The 16,150-nt window shown below is 38.2% G+C and overlaps 1 protein-coding gene across 2 annotated transcripts in view; it reads right to left on the reverse strand.

Moving 5' to 3' along the window:
- Window positions 1-16,150, reverse strand: part of ADAM23 (ADAM metallopeptidase domain 23) — a 167,438-nt gene that overhangs the window by 15,808 nt on the left and 135,480 nt on the right. For both annotated transcript variants that reach the window (XM_003406108.4, XM_064286766.1), the window contains exons 22-24: window positions 13,553-13,672; window positions 11,601-11,769; window positions 7,799-7,910 (exon numbers count right to left, since the gene is read on the reverse strand). In XM_003406108.4, coding sequence (XP_003406156.1) covers window positions 7,799-7,910; window positions 11,601-11,769; window positions 13,553-13,672 — 401 coding nt within the window. The remainder of the gene's footprint in view (window positions 1-7,798; window positions 7,911-11,600; window positions 11,770-13,552; window positions 13,673-16,150) is intronic.

The following is a 16,150-nucleotide window of genomic DNA, read 5'->3' on the forward strand; positions in this document are numbered from 1 at the left end:
GAAATAAATACTAAATACATTCTTTATAGCTCAGAATGTAATATTGGTATGACAAACATATTTCTCTAGCCTAATATGCCAGACATACAACCAGATTTCCTTTCTCTTTTCCATCAAATAAAGGAAATTTTAAAGCTGACTTCTTAATACATTGGGACAAATGTCTAAAAGGATGCAAATATTCATATAGAATATTAGTTTATGCTGTCAATGAAAAGATCATGGTGTTTTTCTAAACTCAAACAAAATAAACTCAGTTACTGAAAAGTTTTAAGACCTGTTAAATCCTCAAGTTATCAACGAGACCACTATTTATAAGAAAAGTAGCTAGGTGACAGGTAATTACAGATGAGCATAGTCACACATCGTAACACTGCACAGCTAATCATCCGAACTACGAATCAAGAATTTCTCACTCACAAAGAATGCTACCAAAGGATATGTGCAAAAGGTAAATTTAACACCAAAAGGCTTAAAAAGGATTGGTGTCAAACCCTAATATTATAACACTTTCATTAACAAGGAATGGATCAGCTAATAAGTTTAGTCCTCAGTTTATTTATTTATTTATTGCATTTTCCACTTTTTACTGTGCTTTAAGAACTAGCAGAATAACTGAAACTCGGGTTTAAATGAGGCAGTGTGGAATAACAGAGAAAACACTGGGCTCAAGGTCAGGTAGTCTGTGTTTGATTCTTCACTGGCCACTACCTACCTACTAACCATGGTAATTCACTTAGATTTCTCATTTGTAAAATGATGGGTCTATCTCTAATCCGATGGCTATGGTTATGATGAAATGGACCAAAGCTTCCTGGGAGTAATGTCTTTCTGCCCACACATTATCACTGAAAACCAGGGCTTCGAACCTGTTTGGTCCAGTTCACACCCCTGCTGAGAATTTGCTTTTCTAACAAAATACCAGGCGATGCTGGTTAGGAAGTAGGGACCACTTCTGAGAACCACTGGTACAGCAGCAGTACTCAAAATTTATTATACATAAGAATTACCCAGAGATTAGACTAAATCAGACTCTGTAGTTTAACAAGATCCCCAGAATTGATCAGATCCCTGATTAGTATTGATTAGCGTTGGCTGGTACCTTATTATATATGCAAATTCTCAGCAAGGGTTCAAACCAGAATAAGCCAGTTTAAAGCAATACTGAAAACATTTGATACGTTACACTTTCTTCTCTTCGCTCTTACAAAGACGATGCAAACCATCAAATGAGAAAAGTCCTATTGTATTCCATTAGAGGTACCATGCAACCATGTGTATAAAAAAAAACCAAACCCAGTGCCGTCGAGTCGATTCCGACTCATAACGACCCTATAGGACAGAGTAGAACTGCCCCATAGAGTTTCCAAGGAGCGCCAGGAATATTCGACCTGCGGACCCTTTGTTTAGCAGCCGTAGCACTTAACCACTACACCACCAGGGTTTCCAACCATGTCTGTAGACTGACAAAAAATAAGAGTCCTTGACATGAGTCTCCGTACAGTATGTAGACAATTAAACACAATTAAAATATCTACTTCTGTAGAGCAAACCAAAATAATTCATTTCAGTGAGTTCCGTAGAAACAAGTTGGGAGAAGAGGGAACAGAAGAGCTTTTGTATGTGAAATAAAATGAATGAAGTCATATGTAATAGAAAATCTTTTTTTAAAAAAATCCTTACGCGCATAGTTTGTGCTATGAGATCCGATTTCTTGTCTTTCAATGATTTTGGTTTCAGAAGCTGGAGTGAATGCTCTAGCGTGCTTTAAACTGAGCGTGCACAGTGGATAGCTTCAGCAAGAGCAGAAGGATTTCCACGGCAATAGTTTTTGGCTACCTGTTTTCAGTCCGACCGAGACAGACAAGCTGAATTTCTTATTGTCCCAGGAACTCATGGTTAAAATGAAGGAAACACCCCAAAGACATTGGTTCATTTCTGATATTCTTAAATCAATGGATGTGTTGTTGTTGTTGTTGTTAGGTGCTGTCGAGTTGGTTCTGACTCACAGGGGCCCTATGCACAACAGAACGAAACACTGCCCGGTCCTGCACCATCCTCACAATCGTTGCTATGCTTGAGCTCATTGTTGCAGCCACTGTCTCAATCCACCTTGTTGAGGGTCTTCCTCTTTTCCGCTGACCCTGTACTCTGCCAAGCATAACGTCCCTCTCCAGGGACTGATCCCTCCTGATAACAAGTCCAAAGTATGTAAGATGCAGTCTCACCATCCTTGCTTCTAAGGAGCATTCTGGTTGTACTTCTTCCAAGACAGATTTGTTTGTTCTTTTGGCAGTCCATGGTATATTCAATATTCTTCGCCAACACCACAATTCAAAGGCGTCAATTCTTCTTCGGTCTTCCTTATTCATTGTCCAGGTTTCACATGCATATGATGTGATTGAAAATACCATGGCTTGGGTCAGGCGCACCTTAGTCTTCAAGGTGACACCTTTGCTCTTCGACACTTTGAAGAGGCCCGTTGCAGCAGATTTACCCAATGCAATGCATCTTTGGATTTCTTTACTGCTGCTTCCATGGCTGTTGATTGTGGATCCAAGTAAAATGAAATCCTTGATAACTTCAATCTTTTCTCTGTTTATCGTGATGTTGCTCATTGGTCCAGTTGTGAGGATTTTTGTTTTCTTTATGTTGAGGTGCAATCCATACTGAAGCCTGTCTTTGATCTTCATTAGTAAGTGCTTCAAGTCCTCTTCACTTTCAGCAAGCAGGGTTGTGTCTTCTGCATAACACAGGTTGTTAATGAGACTTCCTTCAATCCTGAGGACCCGTTCTTCTTCATGTAGTCCAGCTTCTCAGATTATTTGCTCGGCATACAGATTAAATAGGTATGGTGAAAGAATATGACCCTGACACACACCCTTCTTGACTTTAAACCAATCAGTATCCCCTTGTTCTGTTCGAACAACTGCCTCTTGATCTATGTAAAGGTTCCTCATGAGCACAATTAAGTAAGTGTTCTGGAATTCCCATTCTTTGCAATGTTATCCATAATTTGTTATGATCCACAGTCGAATGCCTTTGCATAGTCAATAAAACACAGGTAAACATCCTTCTGGATCCATCTGACATCAGCAGTGATATCCCTGGTTACACATCCTCTTCTGAAACCGGCCTGAATTCCTGTCGATACACTGCTGCAGCTGTTTTTGAATGATCTTCAGCAAAATTTTGCTTGCATGTGCTATTAATGATATTGTTCTATAATTTCCACATTCAGTTGGATCACCCTTCTTGGGAGTAGGCATAAATATGGATCTCTTCCAGTCAGTTGGCCAGGAAGCTGTCTTCCATATTTCTTGGCACAGATGAGTGAGCACCTCCAGCGCTGTATCTGTTTGTTGAAACATCTCAATTGATATCCAATCAATTCCTGGAGGCTTGTTTTTCGCCAATGCCTTCAGAGCAGCTTGGATTTCTTCCTTCAGTACCATCGGTTCCTGATCATATGCCACCTCTTGAAATGGTTGAATATTGATCTACTAATTCTTTTTGGTATAATGACTCTATGTATTCCTTCCATCTTCTTTTGATGCTTCCTGCGTCGTTTAATATTTTCCCCATAGAATCCTTCACGATTGCAACTCGAGGACTGAATTTTTTCTTCAGGTCTTTCAGCTTGAGAAATGCCGAGTGTGTTCTTCCCTTTTGGTTTTCCATCTCCAGCTCTTTGCAAATGTCATTAGAATACTTTGTCTTCTTGAACCGCCCTTTGAAATCTTCTGTTCAGTTCTTTTACTTCATCAATTTTCCTTTTGCTTTAGCTGCTTGGCCCTCAAGAGCAAGTTTCAGAGTTTCCTGTGACATCCATCTTGGTCTTTCTTTTCTGTCTTTTCAATGACCTCTTGCTTTCTTCATGGATGATGTCCTTGGTCATTCCACAATTTGTCTGGTCTTTGGTCACTAGTGTTCAATGTGTCAAAACTAGTCTTCAGATGGTCTCTAAATTCAGGTGGGATATACTCAAGGTCATATTTTGGCTCTCGTGGACTTGCTCTGATTTTCTTCAGTTTCAGCTTGAACTTGCATATGAGCAATTGATGGTCTGTTCCACAGTCGGCCCCTGGCCTTGTTCTGACTGATGTTATTGAGCTTTTCCATCATCTCTTTCATAGTCAGTTTGATTTCTGTGTGTTCCATCTGGTGAGGTCCATGTGTATAAAAAAAAAAATAGTCACCATTTATGTTGGTGAAAGAAGGTATTTGCAATGAAGAAGTTGTTGGTCTTGCAAAATTCTATCATTCAATCTCCGGCATTGTTTCTATCACCAAGGCCATATTTTCCAACTACCGATCCTTTTCTTTGTTTCCAACTTTCACATTCCAATCGCCAGTAATTATCAATGCATCTTGATTACAGGTTTGATCAATTTCAGACTGCAGCAGCTGATAAAAATCTTCCATTTCTTCATCTTTGGCCCTAGTGGTTGGTGCATAAATTTGAATAATAGTTGTGTTAACTGGTCTTCCTTGTAGGCGTATGGATATTATCCTATCACTGACAGCGTAGTACTTCAGGACAGATCTTGAAACATTCTTTTTGATGATGAATGCAACACCATTCCTCTTCAAGTTGCCATTCCCAGCATAGTAGAGTATTTGATTGTTTCATTCAAAACGGCCAATATCAGTCCATTTCAGCTCACTAATGCCTAGGATATCGATGTTTACACTTTCCATTTCATTTTTGATGATTTCCAATTTTCCTAGATTCATACTTCATACATTCCAGGTTCTGATTATTAATGGATGTTTGCAGCTGTTTCTTCTCATTTTGAGTCATGCCGCATCAGCAAATGAAGGTCCCGAAAGCTTTACTCCATCCACGTGATTAAGGTCGACTCTACTTTGAGGAGGCAGCTCTTCCGCAGTCATCTTTTGAGTGCCTTCCAACCTGGGGGGCTCATCTTCCAGCACTATATCAGATAATGTTTCACTGCTCTTCATAAGGTTTTCACTGACTAATGCTTTTCAGAAGTAGATTGCCGGGTACTTCTTCTTAGTCTGTCTTAGCCTGGAAGCTCAGCTGAAGCCTGTCCTCCATGGGTGGCCCTGCTGGTATCTGAATACCGGTGGCATAGCTTCGAGCACCACATCAACACTCAAGCCCCCACAGTATGACAAACTGACAGACACACGGGGGTCAATAAATACTTGATAAATAGGTAAAAATACAGTGTTTCTCTCTTAGCATCTTCTTTTAACCAGAACATAAAAATAAAATTTAAAAACCCACAATAAAGTGTTAAAATGTTTGATTTCTGTTGTCTCCCATTTTGCTAGCATATTAATAGATGATAGACTTTTCTATAGACGCTGAAAAGATACAATCATTACAAAAACCAAAAAAAAACCCATTGTCGTCGAGTCAATTCCGACTCATAGAGACCCTAAAGGACAGGGTAGAACTGCCCCACAGAGTTTCCACGGGGTACCTGGTGGATTCGAACTGCCAAGCTTTTTGTTAGCAGCTGTAGCTCTTAACCACTATGCCACCCGGTTTCAGCCATTACAGATAGAGCTATTATTTACTTGTATTAAAATTATTTCACTTTCCTGGAAATCTAATAATTTACATTTATAACTGATCCACATTTACATTAATCAATGGATTATTTTTAATCAAGCTTATTAAAAATTCACCAGGATTTTAATAATTGTAGAAATAATGGGTATCTTTAATGGGTTAATGGGTATCCTTAATGTTTTCATTAAGAATTAAAAAAGAAAACAAGCAACAAGAAAATATGACATTAAGGGTAATTTTACTTTCTTTTTAATTTTTCAGTATTTTCAATTTTTCTACAATAAACATGTTACTTGAATGATCAAAAAATTTACTTTTAAAAAGCTACTGTATAAAAGAACTACATTTTATGGGAATAAAACAAAACAAAGGGCAGTTGTGAGCACCCTCTTCTCTAGACTGTAGCTTTGGCTTTGTGCCTCCAAACAAGTTTTCTAGGGATGGGTAGGTGAAGGAATAGAAAATAGAACCATGCAATTAATAATTTCCCAACCCATCCAAAGAAACAGACAGAGTCTAGGCAAATGTAGCTCTGTTCATCTGTCCAGGCATCTCTGTATCATTATGTCTCCAACATCTCTTGAAGAAACAGCATCTCACAGACTTGCTAAGATTTGCTAAGGAGAGAAAGTATGGAAAGAGTGAACCTCTGTTTCTCTTGTCATAGTCTAAATCTTCTCTAAATCTACCTTTCAAAGGTGGATGTAAGAATTTTGTGTTCTAAAGTAACAAATGACTAAATGTAGAAAAGGAATTATATCCCTTTTAGAAATAGAAGGAGAACAGAAATAGACCGTCAGGGTGTGATTCTGACTCTTAAGAGAACTTTGGTATCACGGGCATATTAAGCAAATTCATGAAGTGTGTTTTATCACACCCCCTAGTACTGAGCAATTCACACGGATCAGGCTAAATCTCTTCAAGGATTGAGGACTATAGTGCTTTATTGGCTTTTGGAGTCCTGTTTTCCCATATGGCCTAATCTGAAGTTCAGAGAGTTTAAATGAACTTCCATCCAAAACTAAGCAGATCAAAATGATACCATTTCTGTATGTACTTTTCTACCTGTAGAAAAAAAAGTATGGCAGTTATTTACAAGACAAAAACAGTAAAACAAAACCCTGATATACAGTGTTATTAGGGTACACCATTAATTCTAGTAATTTGCTGGCTTAATCACTAAATTAGGTTTCTAGGGAACAAGGCAGTAGGTGCAGTACTGGCCTATTGCAACTAAGGGCTTCTCTAGATCTTTAGGATCAAGAGTCATACAGAGGGAGGGTGGATAGGGAAAATGATGAGAAAATAATTACCATACTCATGATGACATGATATAATGGAAGAGAGCATGGCCCTGAGACCAGGCACTTGAGTCCTAGTCCAAACTCTGTCTCGTATTAGCTGGATAACTATAGCATATCACCTGACCTCGACCAACTGACCTGTTGCTGTTGAGTCGATTCCGACTCACAGAGACCCTGTAGGACAGAGTAGAACTGCCCCATACAGTTTCCAAAGAGCAGCTGGTGGATTCAAACTGCCGACCTTTTGGTTAGCAGCTGTAGCACTTAACCACTGTACCACCAGGGTTTCCCACCTGATCTCAGGGCCTGGGATTTCTCATCTGCAAAATGAGAGGATGGTTCCAGATAGCCTCTGAAGATCCTTCTAATTCTAAAACTCTAAGTTCTCTCTTCTTAATGGCTGATTAAACAAAGGTCCACATCTTTCATGTTTTCTTTGAAGAATTAAGCTTTTGTGAAGAATTCCAACTTCTCTCTCCTAATAAAGGCAGTGTTTAAAGAGAGCATGGAAGGCTACAACTTCCTTCTGCAGAGACTCAAGTACTGGGGGATAGCCAGAGCCTCATGTCAGTAAAAATATTTTATCTATAAGAAAACTGGCATAAAAATAGCTTAGACAAACTATAAAAAAATTAACATTTGTGAGCATGGAAAAATAATGAGGTTTAAAAGAGAGAAAGGATGCTGGAAGGAAAGAAATCAGTATACTTTTTTCTTCTCAGTACTACAGTAAGGAAAGGCAATTAAAACGCTTTTTTTTTTTTTTTCCCCGTATGACATTCACAGAATCCTCATTCTGCAGTAACATGAATTATACATTATAATGACAAAAAGAGATATTTTTATGTGTCTCCTTTCAAGTCTACTAAGTTGTTATACTGGTGCCATTGAAAGCGTGCCAATAAATTCAGTATGCAGCAGAACTGAAACCAAAAATCACACAAACCCTTGGGTCCTTCGTCCTTGGGCGGGTGAAGGTTCCTCACTGGATCCCGGATACTGCAGTCTGTTCCTGCCCAGGTAAAATCACAGATGCAGGTGGCTTCATTACTACACACCTGTTAAGAAGGAAGAACGGAGTTGGGGCATTTTCATTGTGCTTTGGAGAATAGTGCTTGAAAATGTAAAAGAGACATCAGGGGCAGAAAGGAAGCTTTAAAAGCTTTTTGAAAATTTTAAAAATGTTTCCTATGGTTTTGAGTACTAGAAAAAGGGAAAGCATGTATAGATCAAATTGTCAAATGGTTTTTTTTAGTTAATTACAGGGGGAAAAAAGACTAAAAGGAAGAGAATTTGAAATTACATTTTAATTACTAATACTATTTAAGTATACAAGTGTGTCTGACAAATTTTTTTTGAAGTAGTTTTCTACATCCATACGTCTTGCTGTTGAGTTTATTTTGACTCATAGTGACCCTACAGAACAGAGTAGAACTGCCCCACAGTGTGTCCAAGGCTGTAAATCTTTTTTTTTTTAATTTTTATTGTGTTTTAAGTGAAAGTTTACAAATCAAGTCAGTCTCTCAAACAAAAATTTATATACACCTTGCTATACACTCCTAATTGCTCTCCCCCTAATAAGATAGCCTGCTCCTTCCCTCCACTCTCTCTTTTTGTGTCCATTCAGCCAGCTTCTGACCCCCTCTGCCCTCTCACCTCCTCTCCAGATAGGAGATGCCAACATAGTCTCAGGTGTCTACTTGATCCAAGAAGCTCATTCTTCACCAGCATCTTTTTCTATCCCATTGTCCAGTACAATCCCTGTCTGAAGAGTTGGCTTTGGGAATGGTTCCTGTCTTGGGCTAACAGAAGGTCTGGGGGCCATGACCAAAGGGGTCCTTCTAGTCTCAGTTAGACCATTAAGTCTGGTCTTTTTACGAGAATTTGGGGTCTGCACCCTGCTGTTCTTCTGCTCCCTCAGGGTTCTCTGTTGCATTCCCTGTCAGGGTAGTCATCAGTTGTAGCCAGGTACCATCTAGCTCTTCTGGTCCCAGTCTAATGTAGTCTCTGGTTTATGTGGCCCTTTCTGTCTCTTGGGCTCATAATTACCTTGTGTCCTTGGTGTTCTTCATTCTCCTTTGGTCCAGGTGGGTTGAGACCCATTGATGCATCTTAGATGGCTCCTTGCTAGCGTTTAAGACCTCAGACGCTACTCTTCAAACTGGGACTCAGAATTTTTTTTAATAGATTTTATTATGCCAATTGACTCAGATGTTCCCTGAAACGATGGTCCCCAAACTCCCGCTCCTGCTACGCTGGCCTTCGAAGCATTCAGTTTATTCCAGAAACTTCTTTGCTTTTGGTTTAGTCCAATTGTGCTGATCTCGCCTGTATTGTGTTGTCTTTCCCTTCACCTAAAGTAGTTCTTACCTACTATCTAATTAGTGAATACCCCTTTCCCTCCCTCCCTCCCTGCTCTCATAATCATCAAAGAATATTTTCTTCTCTGTTTAAACTATTTCTCCAGCTCTTGTAATAGTGATCTTATACAATATTTGTCCTTTTGCAACTGACTAATTTCACTCAGCATAATGCCTTCCAGATTCCTCCATGTTATGAAATGTTTCATAGATTCATCAATGTTCTTTATCGATGCGTAGTATTCCACTGTGTGACTATACCATAATTTATTTATCCATTCATCTACTGATGGGCACCTTGGTTGCTTCCATCTTTTTGCTATTGTAAACACTGCTGCAATGAACATGGGTGTGCATGTATCTGTTTGTGTAAGGCTGTAAATCTTTACAGGAGCAAACTGCCTGCCACCTCTTTCTCCCGAAGAGCAGCTAATGGGTCTTTAATCACCAACCTTTCAGTCAGCAGCCATTTTCTTTAAAAATATATGTTAATAGATACTGGGCTCAATAGGCACTGCCAGAGATTGAAAGGCCAGGAGGCATCAATCACCAATGCACTGCATTATCTCAACATATCCAACACCAAACTCATTGCTTTCCTTGCCAAGTGTCTGTTCCTGGTATCACTCTTCTCTCTGTCAGCCAGACGGAAGATCCTGGCATGATCTCAGTCTCCTCTGGGGACCAAGCAGCATACTAGAATGGACTTATAATGTAGATGAAATAAATAACCATCTGCAAAACTTGAGACAGTGGTGTTTAAACCTTTATCTCTCTCTGAAATACATTCAAAGACAGATGATTAAAGATGATAAATTCAAATTTAAGCTGATTGGTATAAGAAGCTTTTTAATCTGAAATGTTATAATACCAAGATTATGATCAGCAAGACTGAATTTGACTTTTTTTAAAAAAAAAGGTGGGAAAGATTAAGTGGGGAAGAATAAGAGTCTTTTCATGTATTAAATTATAGGGTCACTATGAGTCGGAATTGACTCAACAGTCACAGGTTTGTGGTTTTTGTTTGTTTGTTTTGTTTAGAGCAATAATTAAAATAACTTAAAGGTCGTCCTAGGTATTTTATTTTAACTTAACAAGTTTTAAGCACTTACTAGGTGCCAGACACATATGCTAAGTGCTTTCCATGTGGTTGCTGTCCTTAGGTGCTGTGGAGTTGGCTCCAACTCATAGGGACCTTATGCAGAACAGAACAAAAGGTTACCCAGTCCTGCACCATCCTCATAGTAGCAGGTATGTTTGAGCTCACTGTTACAGCCATTGTGTCAATCCATTCACTGATGGTCTTCCTCTTTTCCTCTGTCTCTCTAATCCTTACACCAGCACCCTAATGGCTAACAGAGGTTAGGTGACTCGCCCAAAGTCACTAGGATAGCAAGCAGTTGAGCCAGGATTCAAACTCAGGATGTGGTTTAGCTCCAAAACCCATGCTATACGTAATCACTAGGCTGTAGTGCCTCCCCTGTAAGCTTACGATTCAACTAAACTCAAAATTCCAGTTAGTCATGTATAAGCTTCTTAGGCCCTTTCCCACCTTATTTTACTCTATATTATGTGCCATTTCTTGGATTGTCTTAACCTTCATTCCAGATATTCCTTTTTATATTATTCCTCTCCATTTCTTCACATCTCTTTTTCCCATTTCTGAAGTCTTTATAAAGTTTTAGATACTTTCCTTTTGCTGAGTCTAATTTAAATAATTGTTAAATTTTGTCTTTCTGGTTTATTAAGCTTAGGTATATCAGTAAGTCCATCTTGTCTAAAAAATATGTTCAGAAATTAAAGATATATTCAGGTATAACTATGGAGGCTGATGCTGGTCTGAGCATAATTGTACAACTTTAAACATGAACTACATCAGCAATCAAACCTCTATTTTAGTGTGATCTTGTGCTCAATATGCATGGTTCACCTCTCAATGGTGAATTTATTGAGAGGACTTAAAAGTTACTTTGAATGTCACTGGTATCACTGAACTGTACATGCAAAAAATGTTGAACTGGCATATGTGATATATATATTTACAACAATAAAAAATGATTTAAAAAGTTACATTGAATGGTACAAAGTAGTCACATGGAGTCTACAGTTTATTTAGGAACTATATCAATTTTCATTCAACTTCTTAGATACCACGTAATGTCTAGAGAATGTAATGAATTAGCCAGTGATAAAAAGAAACAACAAAAATAAAACCATATCAACACATACGGCTGTTATCCTTAATGGATAGGAGTGCAAAGGGATAGTCATAGTCGCTACACAGATATTGGCAGCAGCCACAGAAAGAGGAAAGCCAAACCAAAGCTCTAACCACCATGAACTTTCAAGATGGCAGACAATGAAGTTGGAACACTGGCACCTACTTACCCCATGGCCTGAGCAGACTTTGCCCTTGGAATCGAGAGGGCAGCTACTCATATTTAAGGCCTGAATCTGTAGGCACTTCCGATCTAAACACATCATAGATGGGCCACATGGCGTTCCATCTTCCACATAGCCCACGTCTGTATCATCATCTAAAACCACATGAGCACCACTAAAAGGAGAAAAATATTCATACAACCATTAGAACCACACTTAGAAATATAAAGTGAAAATGAATGAGGCTTGCTACCTATTTAAAGTAACAGGAAACAGAATAGGTTATCAGGGGCTATGAGTTTCTCCCAGCATTCCCCCGCTCTTCTCCTTTTCTCTCTTTCCCACCTGGCTGGATAAAAAAGCACGATAAAAGAAACTAACTGCCTTTCATTATTATCATCACATTGCATGTCAGCAGAGAAAAAATGTCATGTGCACAAAACGAATTCCAAATTTTTACTTGTTTTCAAGACCAAGACTGAAGGGAGAAGTATTTGTATAAGAACAAAAGAAGCAAAACTTATCATGAGCTCTCTAAGGCTTTTGGATGTGGCATGGGTACAAATAGAAGACATTGAGCAAAAACAACAAATACAAATATTTTGAAAATCATTTCTTTTATTTCTGGGAATTTGATTATTCATAATTGAAAAAATAAAAGGATCAGTTCTTCTAAAATTTCAAAGTTAGGGAAAACTTGAATTTGAATGATAATCAATGACTAACTATTAATACAGTGTCTTGTTGCACACTTCACAAATACACTACTTCAGAATAGAACAATATTATTTAATAGGGCTGTTGGAGCCCTGGTGGCACAGTGGTTAAGCATTTGGCTGCTAACCAATAGGCTGGCAGTTCAAACCCACCAGCCACTCCTTGAGAGAAAGATGTGGCAGCCTGCTTCCGTAAAGATTGTAGCCTTGGAAACCCTAAGGGACATTCTACTCTGTCCTAAAGGGTGGCTATGAGTCAGAATCGACTGGATGGCAATGGGTTTTGGGTTGCATCTAAATTCATGCTAAAACTTACATGTTCAAAGGAAGCTTATGTGCCACAAAGTAACTAGCTTTGAAGGCTACAAATTTATCCCAGGAAGGATCATGCTGTCTAAGATCCTATTAGAATCACCTTCAGAGCCACTTGAAAGACAGAAAGTCAACAATCATTTGATCAAGACAGCATTACTCAATTTAGTCACCCAATCATTTTACTAAATTTGGTTAAAAATTATTTTGACTGAGTAGAAGAATATAAGATTCCAGAACATAAAGTTTTATATGATTTTACATCTTATAAAATAAAGGTTTGGTACTCTGGAGATGTCAAAAATAACAGGTGCAGATGCTAATGGCAATTCTGTAGGAGGAAACTCAAAAGTGTTCTGGGCAATAATAGTACCATTTGAATGAGAACACAACATCTTATGACTACCTTGAAGGGAACAATGCTTAGTTTTAATATGACTCCCTAGCTTATGACCCTTGTACTCGCTGACAAGTGGGTATCAAATGTTTGCCTAATATAAATGACAAATAAATATTTTCCATACTTGACTGGGTATTTATTAAGCCATCTTCTACACCAGACATTTGCTATATAAAGTATAGGTTAACCTCTCTTTTTGCCATAAAAATGTAAAACATACACAGTGTCTAAACAGTGATATATTCCAACGCTCAAGACTTTAATCATTGGTCAAAATGGATACTATATTTCTACTTTTAAGATTAAGGATGACAAAAAAAGTCCCACTATTAATAAGTAGTACAATTGTTAAGCAAAATTTTTATAATTTCAAAATCAATATACACCTTGTTTTTTAAATGACTCTCAACATGAAAGATGGATAATAAAATGTAATTTTCCTCTTGTGAGAACTAAAAAGAACCTCCTTTGATTTTTCCGAATTTGTAATCCTCATGGTGCATCTTGTTTTCCAACATTTAATATATTACCTGCAGTCAATCACCCGGCCTTGGTGGTAGAAGGAAGTTGGAATGATCTCACCCTGAAGTTGACCAATACGTGGAGCTCGAGTAAGATTGGTACAGAGTAAAAATCCACAGAACACATCACTGAACATGTTAAAAAAGAAAAGAAAAAATACAGGGGAATCAAGCTCAGAAATTCAAAACTATTCCATCCACATATATTTAAATCTCAAAAATATTCTTTCCTTCTCAACAAAAACATTTGTTGAAGATACTATTGACTATGACCCTCCCTCCTTCCTTGCTAAGAGAATCACAGTTTTGTTTGGGACAGGAAAATGCCTGGCCCTGAAAGATGAATCATGAATGGTGTCTAACCCTTTCAAGACCCAATTATTTTCTCCTATGAATTTTTTGTTGATTCCATATATTTTCACTAACGAAGCGATGCTGATTAAAGGACTAATCCAGAATTTTTGTTATGAGTTACGGATTTTGATACCCACTATTGGGGATCACAGCTGTTCCAGTGGACCGATGATGTAAATCCCACCAATATGAGTCAATGATAATTTTTTATTTTATTTTATTTCTTGAAAATTTGCAAAACATGAGGTAAAACATGAAGCCACCTGGCAATGACTGCACATACATTTTATTCTAGTCTCCTTCTTCTTAGCCTTTTCAGAAACTTTCCCAAAATATGGTATAATGCATTCTTCCTTACTGCAAAAGCTGTATCTACAGCCCAAATAAATAAAGCGGGGGGATTTTTTTCATCTCAGAAAAATTATCACTACAATGCATTCTTCATTACTGCAAAAGCAGTACTTAGAGGCAAAATAAATAAAATCAAAGGAATTTGAATCTCAGGAAAATTACCACTACTATGTATTCTTCACTATAACAAAAGCAGTGCTAACAGCTAAGAAGCAGAAACAGCTGCCCTGGAATACTGCAGAACTTGCTCACAGTGCTGCATTCCACCTGCTACATGTAGATGCAATGATTGGGCCCTAAGATTGAATGCAGGGTAAGAATAACTTATAGGAGTTCCAATGCATTATTCCTTATTGGAAAGACATTATTTACCGTTCAGAAGCTAGAAAAGAAGGGAGCCAGTAACAGCTGGAAACAATGAATGGTGTAAAGGGGAAAATAGCCACCGTGACTGAATGAGAACTGGCAAGAGCTTATTCTCACAGTAAGTACTTTCTTATGAGAACGCAGCAACTGGGAAACATAGTGAAGAGGCTTATCTCACAGAAATATTTGCAAACCTGTCAAAAGTTCAGAAAATTCCACACATCTGGGAGGCATTGCCTAAGACAATGCTCAGTTCATACAAAAATGAGGCTCCCACTCAGGATTTTTGAGTTTCACATATTTCAAAAGGCTCCCACCTTGTGGCTAAATATATTAATATCAGGCTACCCCCTTCCCATAGAACTCTAGAGGCATAAAAAGTAGGTGGGACATGGATGTCCCACAGATCTTAAAATGGCCATAAGTTTGTCTAAGCTGTGCCCACTTTCCTGGCCATCTTCCTCCCCATATCCGTGGAGCTAGATGTCGCCACAGTGACCAAATTCTGGCAGTGGCAAGAGAGATAAAACTAGCTAGGGAGTTGCTGGGGAGAATTTTGCTTTCTGGCTGAAGGCTTGTTGCTCCTACCCTCGCTTCCTGCTTTAGAACGCAGAGCTTTGTACCCACTTTGCAGTCATGAGTTCACAAGCATAAGGGAAAAAAACTCAAAGCAAAAGGGTTGAAAGGCCCTGAGTGCTTGGCAACATCATGAAATGACTCACCCAACTTGAAGGTACCTATTAAGAAGACAATGAACTTCTAATAAATGGGCAAAGAAATGAACGAGTACATCCCAGGAAAGGAAATCCATGCCCAATAAATATGTGGAAATATATTAAACCTTATTGGTAATAAGGGAAATGCAAGTTAAAACCACATTAATACAGCAGCTCACACCCACGTTACTGGATAAAATTTAAAAGTCTGACAATACCAAGTGTTGGTGAGAATCCGGTATGACACAATTTTCATTCACATATTACTGATACATATACCAATACATTCCTTTTGGAAGAGAGTTTGATATCATCTGGTAACCCTAAAAAGATACATACCCTTTGACCTAGCAATTTTTCTTTTAGGTACAGGTCCTACAGAAACTTGCATAAATGTTCCCAACATTTGCAAAGAATATTCACAGCAACATGGCTTGTAATAGCCAAAACATGAAAACAAACATAAACATAACATAAAATGGAGAAATAAATTATGACATATTCATAGGAATATGAATGAAAATGAGCAAAAGACAGTTACACATACCATAAAACTCTTAAAAATACTGAATTTAAGTAGCAAATCCAAAATAATGCATGCAGTATGACTCCTTTTATATAGTTATAAAACCTTTAGGCAAAATACATTGGGGATGAAAACTTAGGCAGTAAAACTCTAAAGAAAAGCAAGTAAGCAATTGCCAAAAAAAGTCAGGATGATGGTATCTCAGGGCGGGGTAGGTGGGGGTGAGATGGGGAAGAACAGCACTTATTTGTGGGATGCTGCCACGCTCTATTTCTTGACCCAGGTACAGGTTAC

This window comes from Loxodonta africana, chromosome 6 (genome assembly GCF_030014295.1).
Source record: "Loxodonta africana isolate mLoxAfr1 chromosome 6, mLoxAfr1.hap2, whole genome shotgun sequence".
NCBI classification, from domain to species: Eukaryota; Metazoa; Chordata; class Mammalia; order Proboscidea; family Elephantidae; genus Loxodonta; species Loxodonta africana.